The sequence below is a fragment of the Rosa chinensis genome, chromosome 5, assembly GCF_002994745.2.
Source record: "Rosa chinensis cultivar Old Blush chromosome 5, RchiOBHm-V2, whole genome shotgun sequence".
NCBI lineage: Eukaryota > Viridiplantae > Streptophyta > Magnoliopsida > Rosales > Rosaceae > Rosa > Rosa chinensis.
This window is the reverse complement of record NC_037092.1, coordinates 5,577,080-5,595,805: the sequence shown is the minus strand read 5'-3', so window position 1 is coordinate 5,595,805 and position 18,726 is coordinate 5,577,080. Positions and strand designations below refer to the sequence as shown.

The following is an 18,726-nucleotide window of genomic DNA, read 5'->3' as shown; positions in this document are numbered from 1 at the left end:
ATACCAGCATAGTACTCACACAAGCTTTTGGATAGGAGTTTACTTAATGCGGATCGACATGCTATCAACATTCTCACTTGGTCAGTTGGCCTTATCTTTTCTATACAGCTCAACCTCCATGCTTAAGCAATAAGCAGGAAGATCATGTATCATCTATGCACTAATCACCTAAATGGCTTAAACACCCTAAATTGAAAAATCAATAGTAAATCTTCGATAACAAAACCCATGAGACCCATGTACATTATGAACAGAAATCTCTGTCTTGGCTTCTCTGTCATCTTTATCTTACTTGAGAAAAAATACAAACGGGTCAAGATTCCTTGCCCAATCTTCTACTCTTTCTTTGACAGCTATCCCTAACCTCCTCCTCTTTTCATTGATATAAAAAACCAGAACTGCTTGCCCTTCCACTCTTCCATGGTAACAATTAATGCCCAAACGTAATGAAGGTGAATTCAACCCTGCTATTTATTTACTTCAGTATTTAATGAAAATAGAAGAGGTAGACAGACAAATACCAGAAGAGCTGGTAACTCTTCCCCCTGCAATTTATGGTGATCCATAATTCCCATTGAATTCTCACTTCCCCCACTGACTTTTTCCCCAAATGATTCAAAATTCGAATTCTAGATTTTCATTCAATCATAACATTCACCCAACTAAAGCTTTCAACTTGAAAGATAAATCATTCCCAGTAATTTTTCAAATTTTACTAATCCACCAAGGGAAAAAAAAAACATTCATGAAATAAAATTTTACTCTTGATCCAAACATTCTCTCTTCCATTCATCCTCAGCAAATATTCGATTACAAATCTTTACCTTCCTCCCTCTCCTCTTCATCATCAATGTCAACAATAGCATAATAAAATTACAGAGATTTCAAAGTTTCGGTTTTTTTTTTTTTTTTTTTTCCAATTCAAGAAGAAGATGAACCTGAAGCTCTAGGCGACGTCGTCGGGAACAAGGGCAACAATCGGGGCTCCGATTCCCTCGGCGTCGTAGTCGGCGACGGGTGCAAGTAAAACCCTTTTTCTTTGATCGCTTTCTCTTCGGCCTCCTTGTTCAACTGTGAGCAGCCGTGCCCGAAATTCGCCGACCCGGCCCGGTCAAACGGGTCGGGTATGAGCGGCGTGACGGGGCTGAGCACCAGCGCCGGGAAATCGAGAATGCTCGGCGACAAAATCTCCGGGTTTCGCGGCGAGAACCCGGAGTTGTTGTTGTTGTTGGAATTGAACACCGGGATTGGGATAAGAGGGTTGAGCCGGAGATTCTTCAGGGCGTTGTTGCGGCGCTCGTAGAGCTTGAAACCGGAGTTCTGTTGCTGTTGCTGCTTCTTGGGGGTGGACTTGATCGGCGGGATGTTGTGTCTGGCATCGTGTTTCGAACACGCGACCTTGTTGGCTGTTTCGGAGGATCCGGTCAGCATTTGGACGACTTGTTTGAAAGATGTGGTGTCGGCCTGGACGAAGGTGGTCGGGTAAGGGTTAGCGGAGTCGGATCTGGTCATGGGTTTCGGGGGTTGGGCGGTTGGGGTTGTTGGGGGAGCTTGGAGTCCATTGTTGTTGCTGTTGGTGCTGCTTGTGCTGCTGCTGTTTGGGGATGGGAGAGCGTTTAGGTTAGGGTTAGGGTTAGGGTTAGTCTCTCTTCTGGGAGAGGTTTCCATTGATGAGGGTCTGAAATTAGAGAGAGAAATATGAGTGAGGAGAAAATAAGAGGGGGAAGAAGAAGAAGAAGAGAGAGAGATTGATGAGATGAGAGACTTCGTTGTTTACCTTGTGCTGCTTTGGTTTGGTAAGAAATGTTTTGGTGGGGACTTTGGGTCTTACTGCTGTGGCGAGTTGCACGCGCCGCAGGATATAGTTTGCATTTCAGACAAATAGAGAAATAAATGAAATGTTTTTTTGACTGAATTAAATGCAATGTATGTTCAGATATTTATTTATTCTTTTTCCTTTTTTGCCAATTGGTGAAGTTAGAAATTAATTTTTTTTCTATTTGGAAAATTAGATTTACGATATTTTTTTTATGGGAATTAGAATGAATTGTGGATCATAGCGTTCGCATGTGCAATTGCAGATGCGCATGAGAATTCGTCGGTTATGTGGATGTGGATAAGACGTGCTTAAAATTCTCTTTCGTATTAACTATTTAGCCATCATAAATATAGATTGATTTTCCTTCATATTTTGATCATTTAGGCGTCATAAATATAGATCAAATTAGAGTAATAATCCAACGATTATCGAACACTTTTAGTGTTTGATCGATCTCATTATTAGAAATCGAGTACCGTTAGGACAAAATATTATATTTAAAAATGAGTGCTGTTTTTTTTTTTGACAGAGTTGTAGAGATTTCATTTTATCCCAAAGCCAGAACGACACTTACAAATAATCTCCATATGCTTGTATCCTACATCAGTGGCCAAGAAGGTAAGGGAAAAAGTGTACCATCCACTATTACATTCTCGCTCAAACATTCAAGAGCCTACACAACTATAAATCTCAGCTTACACTAAGAAAACTACATTGAATCTCCTTTCGTCAATGCACTCAATTGTGGTACTCCAGGAGATTCATTAACTTAGTGTAAAAAGAAACCATAACAGTGCAGACTTACACTTTCTAAACTAGCCAGCCTAACTTGGGCCGAAACCAACTAGCTTCCCCAAAAATATGGAGTTATTTGAAAAGTACAAAACATAATCATAAAAGCAAAAAACTTAGAGCCCAAGGTCCAAACAGGATAATCCCATGCCAGGCCTTGACACCACCTCCTTTGCTAAGGCAGATCCGTGCTCAGTTGCAAAACACGACCTCAACCTCTGCCACGACCGCCACCGCCCATCCAAGCACACCCCAACATTTCACCACCTCGACGATGATCCAAAAGGTTCGAGCGAGACCCGACATACCAAAACATGAAATCAAATCCCACCGGATGCAGATCTACAGCACCCCAAGCCATCACCCCAACCTCCACACCGCCGCCATGAAATTTAGAAGAAATCTGGCAGAGAACTGAATCCCTCCCAAACCCCAAACCTGTGCCCACGATCTCCATAGCCGCAGAGCGGCGATCTAGAACCCAACGCCTGCCTCCCACCATAACCTCCAAGCCCGACGATCCCAGAGAACTCAAACTTGCATTAGTCACCAATCACCCGTCCGACAGCAAGAGCCGTACACCATCAGCATGACCGAAGGCCACCACCAGCGATGCGGGAGACGTCGAACGAGGGGGATACGCACCGGATGGGGTCCAAGTATGAGCCCGTGCAATGCGCGTTCTTTTACTCAGATAACTAGCCAATTAAAAAATTTCGACCCCGGTTTTTCTTTAAAATGAGTGTTATTGGAACAAAATGTTATATTTAAAAATGAGTGCTGTTGGGACAAAATATTAATTTTTTTTTTTTTTTTAATGGGAGGTCATCCTCACGCCTAACTTTTTATATTATAAAGAAAATGATGCATAGAAGGGAACATAGAGTTTTGACCTCTAGTAATATTACAAACATCCTTATAGAGTGCATTTTGAATAATAACATGAGTCTCATCTAACCAAACATCATTTAGAAAATTAAAGCTTGCAAGATGTGCTAATCTATGAGTAACACCGTTTGCTTCACAAAAATATGTCTAACATTAGTTGAGTGAAAGAACGTCAAATATGACTTACAATCATCGATAATACGCCAAACGTCAAGAAGAATGAATTGAGATTACGTGCCTCATAGGAAGCTAAAACCTATTCGAAACAAGAAGTTACTATCATATACGACTATTACAACAAGTCCATGGCCTAGCCTTTTTTTTATGAGAAGAGCTTAGTTCTTGATAAGAGCTTCATTATCTTGAATTGAAAGTTTATAGCAGAAAATTGTGCTCCCATAATTAGCAATAATATGCTTCGGTGAGTTTTCTACATTTGATATTCTCTACATGTACCGCAATATTTAAAAATTGTACTTCGAATAATTATATTAATATAATATTCTCAAAACATTGGTGTGTACTCGAATAACCAAATTAGAGGTGATACGGAGATGAAACTCGTCCTCGACACTAACCCTTATGTCGCAATCCCCAACTCCACCCGTGCTTGTCAAAATAGTCATCTAATAATTTTGTTCATGTATCTGGTCTCCATCGTCGCAATCCCTAACTCCAGCCGAGCTAGTCAAAATAGTCATGTAATAATTATGTTCATGTATCTAGTCTCTACCGTTGCAATTCCCAATTTCTTCCGAACCTGCTAGAATAGTCATCTAATAATGATATTCATGTATCTAGTTATCGGTACAAGGTATATTCATTTTATCAAATCATTTGTACTTTTATGCATTTAATTCTATATAAATGATTTACCATTTTTTTTTTTTGGTCTGAACATAAATGATTTACCATTATCAAAAAAAAAAAAAAACATAAATGATTTACCATAAACACTCCAAACACCCGATTCCCTGAATAGTCCAAAATTCAATTATCTAGAAGCCTTGAACTCTTAAGGTGCGCGTGGGCGTGAGTTAAAAGAAGTCTCCACTAGTCCACTGCCATTGGTGGTGTTCAGAATTTCGGACAAAACATAACACAATGGGTCCTGGCCCCTCTCGGCTTTTTTTGTCCCTATGACTCCCTCTCAGACCAAAATATATTTATTATATTCAAAGAAATCGTCAAAAAGAGCTTCAATTTTCACATTGACTTTCCTAACCTCTCTATGAACGTAACCACCATGGTAATCAACACTAATATAAGCATAATTAAATTATTTAAATCTCCTGACCAAAACCAAAAACTTTGACGCTTCCTAGGTCCGGCCTCTTCCACGTGAAACCATGATCATAATCCCGCGGAATTTGTCATAATCCTGTGATTCCTATTCTTGCTGGCACTCGTAACTTCAGCATTGCTAACGTTATCGCGGCTGAGTGACTAGTCCTTCAGCTTGTTCTCCAAAGTGGAAGGGGGTTTATTATCAATTGCATCAACAACGTTTATGAGATTCCACAGTGCCTTAAATCCCTAATTCTTGATAAGAATTTTGTAGACTATTTCCTTCAACCACATCATTCGTGAAGCTAATTTCGTCGTAGACTCTATCATCTTTAATATTTTATTGATCACAATTTCTAATTTTTCTTTTATTGTTGTGAATCTGACTTTTTGTTATATAAGAAAAAAAAAACTCTGCCTTGTGAGATTACCATTCTACCCTTTCCCTAAGGGTCCATGACCAGTAGATAATGTCAATATCTGCAGTCCGCAACACACAATGTGGTCTTGTCACGCTGCCAACTATTAAGTACAGGACAGTACAGCCCCTGCTATTGTAAGTACACCTTTTTTTCGAACCCCATTTGATTTTCCAGGACAAATAGACATTTCCTGCACCGTTTAAGCTTTGAGCACAAGGATATCCAGATCTTATTATTTCTTCTACAGTTTGGTTAATTATGGATTTAATCCCATTCGATCAAACTAACAAGACCCTTTTGTCCTATCAAAGAAAAATGATAAAGGACGTTTTGATACTTCTTGCATCATTTTACGCAACTTAATTACCTCTCTCTTATATTCCAAATATTGAAAGTTTTGAAATTGGGAGCTGTTAATATGGTTTGCAATGTGTATCATATGTAATGAACTAATCCAACAATTATTTTTTGGGAATTCAAATTCTCGAGAGCATTATATGAATCGATCGATCGCTAAAGATAGTGTGAGTTCTTCAACTCTGTATGGATGCTGCATGGGTTTACCAAATGTCAGAGACCTGGTGATGGATGTCTGCATTGGAGTTGATGCTCCATGGCAGGATCATTGTTATAGCTAGCTGGGAAAGAAAAGTGAAAAGTTAAATGAGAGGTGGTGAATCCAATTGCGGATTGTGTAGACTAAAAGCTATCTACTGTTGCTGTAAAAAGGTGGAAGCAGTGAAGGACCACAGTCTATTATTTCGATCAGACACTTCTTCCAAGAGGCTTATCTTGGTTTCTTGTCAAGTGCTTGCTTGTCAGAATTCTTTTACTTTAACTGAAAATACAAGGACATAAACTGTTTTATGAATAATGGGGATTGCAGTACACAAATCAATTCTTATTGGACAGCAGAAATCAAAATAAACAAATTGGACACTAGATTTTAGTTACGCATTGAAAACCTGAAATATGAGATTAAAATGATCTGGCTCCTCTAAAGTGAGGAGGTTGTGAATTTACGTCAATTTCATAAAATCTTGACCATCTGTCTAATCTAAAGGTCCTGACAATTGACACATCACTATTCCACCAATTTTTAGTTTTTCATCTTAACACTAGTTAACTTTCCGTTAACTCTAAAAAAAAAAAAAATTGGGAATTTCTCGTCAAGTTCCTTCTTCGTTCTTCCTTTCCTATATCTCTTTACTTCCATGGCTGCGTACTAACCATAGAATGACTTCTTGCACTTGTGTTAATTAATAAATTCATCAAGCTAGAATCAATCCTATGTTATTCATTCTATTTTCATAATTACGAATCAAATTATCAAATTGTTTATGGTTTGGGTACTAGAGAACTCGGATGACCAGATTCAATTTTCATAATCCTATGCTCATCTTTGATGGACCTGAGAATTAGAAAATTGTTTATCAGCTTGATCATGCATCATCAATATTAATGAACTCATCTTCAGCATCGCAATTGAGAATCTGCTATGTGATGAGTTCAAAAAATTAATCATGGAATTGAGTTCAATAGTTCTTAAAATTCATCAAGATGCAATACTAAATTGGGATATATTAACTCCATCGAAAAAAAAAATCCCTTCTCTTCCAAAACAAAAAAAAAACAACAAAAGCAAGTTCAATGTGTATTTTGGTCTTCGATCATGGTTTAGTTATCTTCAGATGTCTGTATTAATGGATTCCACTTCAAATCAACATTTTCAAAAGCCCTAATCCTCTGTACAGTGTACAACATCAGATTTTTGATTATGAAACCAGAATAAGGCCCAGTTTGGGAGGGCTTTTGAAACTGCTTTTCCTCCCAAAAGCGCTTCCAAAATTCTTTTGGGCTGTTTGGTAAACCACTTGGGGGCAGCTTTCGGCCCGAAGCGCTTCTTCCAACCGGAGAAATCAGGAAGCTACAATTCGTAGCTTTTTGGTTTCTGCTTTTGCGGGAAGCAAGTCCTGATGCGGAGGTTTAAATGAATTTTAATAAACAACCTAAATTGTCCTCTTGCTTTTCTGAAATTTACATCAGAAAGTCGTTCGTTCTCATTTCACTTTCACACCGCCTTCATCGTCGACATTTTCCCTTCTCTCTATCTCAATGATCTTCTATCTCACTGAAAAAGGCAATATTGTTCGATATTTTGACATGGATTCTAATGAATGCATATCTCAATCTGATCCCAAAGTTTCAATCTTTCTTCAATCATCATGTCATCACGGACGCGCCCCTCATCCTCCAGATCCAAATTTCACACAATTATAAACAAGATGACCTAGATGGTGATCATTCTTATTTAATTCTATGTATTCGCAATTTTTATTTGAAGATTTCTCTTTTGAAATTTTGGTTTTTGTTGAAAGTTTTGCAGAATCACCTACATAGCACATAGGTTCTTTGATGTATTATTCTCTGCCTCATCCTACACGACCTATTTTTCCTTTCCTTTTTGTCGGGTGTGCTATTATCTCTCAAAAATCGTCATTTTCAATAGTGTGATTGCTCTCAAATCAGTTTCATGTTTATGTTTATTGCTTCTGAAAAGTTTGTTTGCTCTTGACTAACCGTTGTAGACTGGGCATGGCAAATTGACAAGCAATCACCTCCTTACTCTTAGCCACAGATAATCACATGAATAATCTTGGAGGTTTGTGTGTCTTGGAGGTAATCACAAATTGGCAAACAAGAGTTTTACATTGATGATCTATTCCATATAATGAGTTGCATAGTTGTGTCTTAGGTTTTTGGTGTGTTAGATGGTCGAATGTTTAGTAACTATGACTGTTCAGAGGTTTAGAAGAAAAGAAATCTACAAAAATAAATGCAGAAGGATAGAGAGGAGATGAGAGAAACGAAACAAAAGGAGATACCATGTTACCAAGCTTTATTATATTTTGATAAAACTGATCTGGCTACTTTGCTGCGATTGATATATGTATTTTTTTTTTCCTATTGCGTTGTTATTCTGTTTGGTTGCTAAAATATTTGTATTCATCATCAGTAGTCTCCGTTTTGGATCGATATCATTTCAATTAATCATACTTCCTTCTGGAATTCTGTTCACAATACACTAATGCGAAAAGAGTTGTATTGAATCTATTGAGTTGTGGCTTAATTTTTTTCAACTATATATGTTCTGAGCTTTTTTGCATGGAATCCTGGCCGTACCTTGCATTATTCTCAAGCAAAGGGTGCAGGATCTGTATTGAGCTTTCTGATAGGTTCACTGGCATTATCAAAGCATGTTGTCAAGACTACCAAATACTTTAGAGTATAACTGTCAGTTTTGGGAGTGTGAAGTTCATTTACTCCCTTATAAGCCTCCCCAGCTTCATGTCACATGCAAGCATACCATCTGCTGTGCGAGAGGCTAGATGTCTATATGAAGATCTTATTCGTATTTATGTGGGGTATGTGGATGTGAATGATCTCATTGCTGATTTGGACCATGCACTTCAAACTAGCCTTCTGTAATATTCAACCAGCACAGCTTAATTGCTTTAAAGACATGCATCTTCCTCGAAAAGCTTCTTCAACAATTAGTAGAAATTCTTATTCTGGAGTGCACAGTAATTCTGTTTTTGTTCAGTCGAGAATGGCTACATAATTATTAGTGGTGAAAAAAAAGAAACACAATTGCACAAAGTCTAATGAATGCAATTACTTAGCATTTAGTTCCAAATTTCAAGTGACTTTAATATATTTTATGTAATGGTTCCCCTTGAAATATACTCGGAAAATTAATCCAAATATTCTAGACTTATTTTGTGTAATAGTAAAACATAATATGCATATTGAAGGGTTTAAAGTAAATATTTTATTTGATCCAACCAAGGATACAAGAATAATACATGAGAAATTTTTTTATTTGGTATGGTTACATCATCAAAAAACAAAATTATGTATTTTAGTAGCATATCTTAGCATGTATGACCATTTTGGTAATTATATCTGGCCAAAGCACTTTTGCCTTGCAACTTACCAAACACCTAGAAATTGCTTTTCGTTCTCACAGCACTTTTAAAAATAGTTTACCAAACACCTCAGCTGCTTTGTCTCACAGCAAGTTCGGAAGTGCTTCCTCTCACAGCACAGCAATCCCAAACTAAGCCTAAATAGCATAGGATTATTTCTTTATGAATTTATCAATTAACATAAGTGCAAGAACAGTCATTCCATGGTTAATGCACAACCATGGTAGCAAAAGAGAAATAGAAAAGGAAGCACAAAGAAGAAATTGACGCAGAGAGAAACGCATACCAGAAATTTCTCTTTTTTTTTTCTTTTTTTTTAGAGAGTTAACAACAAGTTAACTAGGATTTAGATAAAAAAATAAAAAATTGTTGGAATAGTGATGTGTCAATTGTCAAGACCCTTAGATTAGATAGAGAGTCAAGATTTTATGAAATTGACGTAAATTCACAACCTCCTCACTTTAGAGAAGCCGGATCCAGATAAAAACACTGCGGGGCTCTTACTCTTGAGAACCCAAAATAAGAATCATCGTATTCAAAAGGATATGTTCTTTTACAACTTCAAATAGCACTAGCTCGGCTATCTTGTTTAGACAAAAACTAACAAACAATTTGTCTATCTTCTTGAACTCCTTCAATTTGAATGATGACCAAATCTTGTTCTTCCTTCTTCACAGTCTCTCTACTGATCTCAAGAGAGTTTGTTTATGCATATGAAAACATGATCAATAACACTTACACATGGACCAAGTGTTTTACTCTTTGTGAAGATTCAATCTCAAACTAACATATGTAAGACTCTAACAAAATTCTTGCGTCATTAGATCCACCCTTCTGCCGTGCATACTTTTTGAATATATATCAAGCACCAACGGCAAAACCTCTCAACCAAAGATTCTACCCTAATTGTCCTTTAATTAGGAAAGTAACTTTCCATATATGAAATCCAATAAATCTGAAAGAAAATCAATTAGGAATAGACAAGTCCTAAAAACCCTAGGGCATCAACACCGTGATTTTAACACTCAGAAAAATCTATTAAAGACATAAATACATAAAACCTAAAACCTACTTTTCAAAATCGTACTCCACAAGAAACTGACTGCAGACTCGGGGATTGCAACGTGTGCATTTACCTGTGATTCTCAGAGATCAGTAAAGGGACTTTGTCATAGTTTTGTATGGGAATGCCAATATGACATGTACAAGAATTGTACCTACATTAACTGTTTTCAAAAACCCTGGATCGAGAGCAGATGAAGCATTGAAATCATGCAGGCATGCAGCAACCAAAGACTTCGAGTGTTGGTTCATAGTGCTGGTTATATTTTGTTGAATGTACGTGATTCTCTAAAACTCTCATAGATTGCATGGTGAGGAATCATATTAGTGTTAATGACATTTGCCATCGCTTATAAGTTGTGTTCCAACAATCTAACCCTTTCACTCATGTTATTTGTAAAGTTTTTTCTATGGAAATGTTATTTGTAAAGTTAACTTTCTGTTTTAAGTTTTTTTGAAGCAATTCATTGAACAATTTATCTGTATATTTTGAAGTAAAATATAAAAATATGGATCAACGGGAAGTTACTTTAACTTACACTTTACCGTCTATTGGTGATAAACATAATAACTCTAACTTCATCGGAACGCTTGATGAAGATGGTTGGGAGAATTTTAGATGGGGATTGAGCTAGATCCATGTCCACATTTTGCTTTATACACAACTTTATTAGTTAACGAGCTCAAATTTCAGATGTAACCACTGTGCACGTTTAGAAAACTTGCAGATCGAGTTGCTTTAGAAGACGCAGACATTATACAAAATCTTAGATCTGAATACCATTAGAAGCCATAATCTGAAAATGACCGGAGCTGAAAAATCCAGCACGTTTGCACGTGCATAGAAAGCTAACATGTCCCTTCAAAAAAAAAAGAAGAAGGCAACTTGTGTGTTTCTTCTTTGATTGAGATGGGCTGAAAAGGTGCTTGGCCCAGATGAGAATAGGCTGGGCTAGTTATTGGGCCGAGGAACCAAGCCCTCCCAAATTGGGAACAATTATATAATTTTGACAATGGGGTTGGGGAGCCTGTAAATCTCTCCCAACAACTCCGCGTGTTAAAAGGCGAGTTGACTGTCCATCACAAACCCAATGGGTTTCATCCCCACTCCCCAGGACCTAATAAGGCCTTGCAAAAATGATACAAAATCTTGTCAACAATTTTCTTATTTAAATTCTCCAGTGTTATAATCATTCAACTAGTAAGATATAAATTTTAGAAGCTTCTCTAAGTGATGGACTGCAAAAATGTTGACCTTTTTTTTTTAAAGATTTTCTCAGTTTTCTAACTTCGAAAAATTGTAAAAAAAAAAAAAAAAACTGAATTTAGATTTTTGAGTTTTGTTAGTTTTAGAATTGCACTTGCTTAAAAATTTTGAATTAGTGATGAGAAAATTTTGGTGAGAAAAAAAAAACTTGTAATTTTGGCAAAAACTTATGTGCTATCCCCAATTTTAGGTGGAAAATTTACCATGGTCTCGATTTTTTTTTTTTGATGTGTTATAAGGTTAGCTCTCACGGTTTTGAAAAACATACGATATCATTTAGTGTGCTTAGCCTCGCTTGAGGAAACATTATTAGCCTAATTTGCATGGACGTAAGCATAGACACCGTTAGCCTTATTAGACAAGCGCGTCCATAACCTCACTTGCTTTGTGCACTTTTAACCTCATTTGTCTTGCCTACGGTTAGTCTCACTTGCCATACTCACTGTTGACCACACTTGTCATAGGCACTGTTCGCCTCATTTTAATTAATTTCATGCTCACCGGTAGTCTCTAAATGTGTCAACCAAACTCCTATGCACTTCACTACTCCGTATCAACCCTAGTTAGCTTTCTATGGCCGAAACAGGTTACCTAATTTATTACATACCCTTTCTTCAAGCAACCATCGTACGTAACTTGGACTTGGATGAATGGATGGTTCTAGTATGAAGCTACGACACATGTAAAAGATCAGAATGGCTACAATCTCAGTACCCAGACACCAACATTGCACTCTCAGTAGTTTCTTACTTTTCCATACTAGATCAGATTTGCACTTGCAACAGATGGCAACCAAAGGCTATATATTTACACCAGTCGGTATATTAATATTGAATAAACTGATGAAAGAATATATACAGTTAGTGACTTTTGACCCAGTAAATATCAAGAAGATTAAGATTAGTTTAAGTAACTAGCACTAGAAGTCGTTGATCAAGGTGTAAATGAATAAGTAAGATTAATCAAAACGATGAACGCAGGATCCAAAGGCGATTTAAGTCGAGCATCAATCCAGAGTTGCATTGGTTACTGATCAGCTAGCTCGTTTAACAATTTGACCCTGTGAATTTGACCTGCAGGAGTAAGATATATAAGTATATATCTTTCTTCGTACGTCCTCTGCTGGATATCCTTCGCATAAACTTACAGTTCATACCCAGATAGATTATTATTTTTCTTTCTACAGAATGCATTTTTATACTAGTTTATTTATGCGATTAAATGCCGGGTTGGACGCAGCTACCCTGAAGCTATAGGGCAATATGGAGTCAGTGAAATCAATATTCGACGAGTGCCCTAAATTCGCGGTTCCATTAGACATTATACGATATTCATTTCCATTAAGACATTAGATATATAATTGAGTGCATTACAAGCATTTGTTTTTAATGCCTGTTTTCTTCACATGGCACGAATTGAATTTCAAACCGGAAAATCGGGTTGATATCTAAATATTGTTGCGATCGAAGTTCATAAAAAATTGTCAGACCACCACAGTCAACACGAAAAGCCTTTAGTTTTGGGTGCTAGTGGTTTTATACCAAGAAAACTTCTACACGTTTGTGTCTGAAACTTGAGCTTAATTATATGCATGACATTATTGAGAAGGAGATGAGTAGAAACTAGAAAGTCAGAACCCCACATACACCTGCCCTAAATGGCCGATCCCGAGTTGGGTTTTGATTCAATACCCCAAACCTTGCCTCCGATTATGTTTCCTCTATGTTTAGTGACTATATAGATACAGATCATGTGCTTAATTTGATGTTAAAACATATATCGTGAGTATATATAAGTATCTAAATACAATACGTACATTATCATTTCCAAAAGAGAGTAAAACAGAAACGTTGCAATAGCTCATGTTGACAAAGAGAAGTAGGATCTAATGGGTAAAATACTAAACTTTAGACGCTTGCAGTTCTCAGTCTTAAAAAATAGGGAAAATGCCCATTTACCCAATTTCAGCTTAAAAATTGTCCACTTGCTCCACTAACAGTTTTTTAACCCCGTTTACCCAAAACACTCTAAGGGATTATTTCCCTAATACCCAATTAATTCTTTTTTATTTATTTTTGAGACTTTTTTGCCCTCTCCTTCTTTCTCACTTAGAGGGAGAAGTCATCCTCCACCTTGCCAGACTCCGGTGTCCAGTGGCCGGCCGCCGACTGGTGACCAGAATCCGGAAATCGGTGACCTGAATCCGGAATCCGGCTACAGGACTGGTGTCGGGATTCCGGCGTCTGAATTTATTTCCCCCCAATAATACTCAGTAACCATATTATTGCCCCCAAGTAATCATATTATTGCCCCCCAATAATCATATTATTGCCTCCTAAAAAATTTTCTGTTTATTAAATAGTAGTAGTGTGTGAATAGGGGTAAAATGGAGGGCTGTTGGTTGGTATACTGGGGGGCAATAGACAGATTATTGCCCCCCAATAATCTATTGACTCTATGTTATTATTTGTGGGAATTATGTTTTTGATAGCTGATACGTTTATTTGTGTTTATAGAGTGGAAATGTAGTGTACTATGTTGGTCTATTGGGGGACAATAGACATAATATTGCCCCCCAGTAATGTGATTTTTAGGAGTCAGTAATGGCGGCTTCATGACATCAGCCCAACACCAAGCCAATCAACAACTCCGGACGAGAGGGTCAACAACTCCGGTTCAACCAATCAACATCAGGCTCAAACAACGTGTCGTCCACCCGTTCGCCCACATTGAGATTCCGGTTCATGCTTTCGGGTTCGGGCAGAATGCCGGCTACTGCCAGGAGCAGGCTGAGGACGCCATTTATTCTTGCAACGGACGGCCCACGGTGCACAGCTCATCTTCGATTTGGCTCGGAGATTTGTACGCCGAGGAAGAGAGGGAGTTGCTCGTTGAGCTTCGTATTCCTACCTCGGCTGCTGGGAACCACCATGTTGGTCGTTGGGCGGACCCATGGCTCTGCGTTGGGTCAAGGCGGCGGAGCCACCGCAGTCTTCCTCTCGGGTCTGGATTCACGATCTAGATCCAGGCTGCATGGGTTTGGGATCGAGGAGTTGGATGGCGTCCTCCTTTGGTGGTCCGACAGCGGGGACAGAGCGGCGGCTGTGGAGGCCCGACATTGACGGTGGAGTGGTGGGCGCGGTGGCTTGATGGTGGAGGCCCGACAAATCGAACCCAAACCCAGAGAGAGAGAGAGAGAGAGAGAGAGAGAGAGAGAAATCAGTTAGGGGGGAGGAGAGAGAAAAGAGATCGGAGAGAGAGAGAGTCTGAGAGAGAGATGTAATTTATTAATTAAAATAAGGGCAAAACTGTCAATGAATGTTAGATTGGGTAAACGGGGTTAAAAAACTCTTAGTAGAGTGAGTGAGTAATTTTTAAGCTAAAAATGAGTAAGTGGTCACGACCCCTAAAAAATAATCAATCCTAAATTAAAAGATCAAGATGAAAGATGATAATGTCAAACTATGCCGTATTAAAATGTCGTAGAACACTATTATTGGTCAAGACACTATTGACTGCAAACATAAATGGACCTACGAAAGTGATATAATAATTAATAAATATATGAATCGTGAAAAGAAAATTGAGTATATCTATATATAAGATGATTCAATAATATTAAATATCACAAGTTGACTAATCAAAATTATGAATTCTTAATCGAGATCCATCACTGCTATCAACATATATGAATCATGAAGTGTTCACAAATTAATTATATATAACTCTTATTTTCACTTTTTTTTTTTTACAGATTTGGAGGCAACTCAGAGCATCTTCAGTAGAGATGTCAAAAATTTTAGGTCAAATTTGAATTTGACAGATAATGTGGCAAATAACAGTTTGTAGACTTCACCACCAACCCAACTCAACCCCTTCTTTTGTCTTGTGTAGAAACTCTCTGTCTTCTTCTCCTCCTCTCTCTCTCTCTCTCTCTCTCTCTCTCTCTCTCTCTCTCTCTCTCTCTCCCTCCCTAACTATTCCATATAAGATTTTAGGGGAGGAGAATAACCACAAACAAAAAGCAAACCAACCCAAACCAAAATTTCTCCCATTTTATGCTCAGACCAAGATCTGCAAAAAGCATCAAAACAGAGAAAGAAAGATCAAAGTTTGAGCCTTGATCAGGAAAGAGCTTAGCTTGACTTTGCAATAAGGACGGACACAAGCAAAACCCAATTAACAGAAGAAGTAGAGAGAGATCGAATTATTGGGATTCATTTTGATATGCTTTTGGGTGTAAGATGTTCATGATTTTGCTTATCTCCATTAAATCACCAACCCCAAATCTCAAATCTAAATTGGACTTTGCGAATATTTGTCAGAAATTCATGAATATTTGCCATAGTTGTTTCTGGTATGGTGGAACTGCCTACTAGGAAGAAATAGAGAGATGAGAATCGGAGAATGATTCATGAAGGTTGGTCATGAGTGGGGAGAGAGAGAGAGAGAGAGAGAGAGAGAGAGAGAGAGAGAGAGAGAGAGAGAGAGAGAGAACAAAAGGAAAGAGGGAGAAAAGAAATATTTGACAGAGTTGGGAAGAGCTGTCAAATTTAAGAGCATCTCCAATGGTTGAGTCAAAATGCCTATGTCAAATTTGAATTTGAAGGTAGAGGTGGCAATTGTCAATTTTGACATACTTCTACTTCAGCATATAGGTCTAATTTAAATATTATTTTATTATTTTTTTCAGATTTTTTTTTTTTTTTTGAAAATGGGTTGGTGCGGCTGCTTTCAAGCCTTAATTATCGAAACAACAGAATACAAGGGAGGGGACGTAGAGCCTGAACTCCAGATTATAATAAGCATAGAGAGAACGTTTTGAAATAATACCAAAAGTCAAGGGAGGGGACGTAGAGCCTTAATTATCGAAACAGCATAATACAAGGGAGGGGACGTAGAGTCTGAACCCCAAATTACAATAAGCATAGAGAGAACGTTTTGAAATAATACCAGAAGTCTCCACAAAATCTATGTATTCTAACAAGCACCAATTAACAAAGAGTGCACGAATGGCTACTCCATTTGCTTTGACATAGCGGTGACATACCGGAAAGATAATTCTCATACGAAGAAGCATCATTGCAAATAACACAGCTTTCCCACTATGTTGCCGCACGAAAATAAATCCGGTGACACTCTGTTTCATCCTGCCACTAGGAGGTTGCGTCCATTTGATCAACCAAATATCTCGCAGTCTCGCTAGGCCAGACAAGGAACACTGAGTGTGCATACAGGGACAAATCCCACGTTGCCCTACCCAAAGGTGATAGAGACTTATTGCCAGTGTTACACCCCACATCTGATGTACCCTTTTTACTGAGTTACACGAATTTCTTTATGTTTACCGTTCGCGGTTATAATTTTAACGTTTAGGGGGTGGCTAAAAATTGACTTTTTATGGGTTAATAATTTGAGAAAATTTCCTTCATGAAAATTGTAGAGGGTGTTAAACCGAGCGCGTGCATATGTGGTACGTAAAAATCGGAGTTCGTATGCAAAAGTTATGAGTGAAATACAGAAGTTACTATTTATGGTAAAATTTTGATAAATATAGAAAGTTACCCGGGTAGGTTTCCAAAACCGGAAACCCACCCCTCTTTCTCTCTCCTCTCCCCCGACTCTTCTCCCTTTCCCTTCGGGTTTCTCTTCCTCCCTTTGATTCTTCACTTTCCGGCCACCAACCGGCGTGCAGCCGGTCACCACAGGAGCGCCTCAACCCTCTCTTGACACTAGTGACTTAGGATTTTGGAGTTTTGGCCGAGAAATTCCAGATCGAAGCAAGGATTGCTCCGGTTGCAGTTTTGGGATTTCACCGATTTCCGGCCATTCCGGCCACTTCCGGCCATTCCGGCCACCAGGTTAGCATCGAAGGTTCGGTTTTTGATGGAGATCATTTCCCCTAAGGTAGTTCATTCCAATTTGCATTGTAGAGGTCGAATTAACGATTTTTCATTTCTAGGGTTCTTGAGGTTTTGGGGCTTTTCTTCACCGGTTTGATTCGACCGTTTCGAGGTAAAATTGGATTATGTTGCAGTTGGGAAAATTGTTGGGCCTGTTGTGTAGATGCTAATGCCGGAATTTGGTGGTCATCGGAGGTAGTGGTCGCCGGCGCGTGGAGCTGCATTTTAATTGTAGTTTTAGTTCCATATATCCTATAATGATTGTAGAATTTGATGCATGAAGTTTGGTGGATATCGGAGGAATTACGAATTGAGTTTAAATGATTAATCATCGATTTTCGTGAGTTTGATCGCCGAATTTCTTTCGGATTCACTTTAGATATTACATCGATGAAAGATTAATGTTGGAGTATTAAGGATGGTTGTTGTAGAGAGTTGAGAAGTTGGATTTTAGGAAGGGGGGATGTTTTGAATTTCCATTCCTAAGTATCGTAAAGTTAAATTCCGTCCTGTCAAAAATATATATTTATGAATGTTATTCGTACAGGACGAGAGGAGTCTCCATACGAGGAAAATCACGAGCGACATCGGGATTAATCGCATATTGTGAGTGGACTTTTGATTTTAATTGATGCATGCAAATTAAATTCCTCAAGTTTTGAGTTTATTGATTTATCAACTTAATTATCGAGCATTTTATTTTGGTTTGGATTATTGATTGATTTATTGGTTTGAACTTTTGAATTAAGATTCATTATGCTCGATTTGAGGATTTTGATTTATGCGGATTTAGAATCTATACTATTTATTTTATATTTATATTCGGCTAATTGAGTTTATTATGAGATTTACGAAATAAGATTTCGATGAAGTAAAACTTTATACTTATTTATATCCTATTTATATTTGAACTTGAGATGATCTTGGCGTGCGGGGTCACGTCTTTATACACTTGGATTCTTATTTCGTGAGAAATGTGGGGAAACTATACAGATTTATTGACTTTCGACGATCTTCTTCCTCACCATACGCGGGTCATGTGAATAGGTCTCCTCCTCACTTACTTTGTGTTTGTGAGTGGCAGTTGAGGTAGCTTTCTCCTCCTCACGTGGGTGGTAGTCGAGGTAATGTTCTCCTCCTCGCACAATCTATGTGAGAGTGGTAGTTGAGGTTATTAGTTCTCCTCCTCGCACAATCTATGTGTGAGTGGTAGTCGAGGGTAGGTAGAGCCTGAGGGGCTGCATTCCCGTATGGTGAACTCTTTTTCCCCATATCCTTTTGTTGTTGCTCTTGACTA

The 18,726-nt window shown here is 38.1% G+C and overlaps 1 protein-coding gene across 1 annotated transcript; it reads right to left on the bottom strand.

Moving 5' to 3' along the window:
- Positions 1 to 762: 762 nt before the first annotated feature.
- LOC112167953 (VQ motif-containing protein 4) lies at positions 763 to 1,793 on the bottom strand. Its single transcript, XM_024305060.2, has one exon. The coding sequence runs from the start codon at positions 1,666 to 1,668 to the stop codon at positions 922 to 924; it is 747 nt and encodes a 248-aa protein (XP_024160828.1). The 5' UTR covers positions 1,669 to 1,793; the 3' UTR covers positions 763 to 921.
- Positions 1,794 to 18,726: the final 16,933 nt, after the last annotated feature.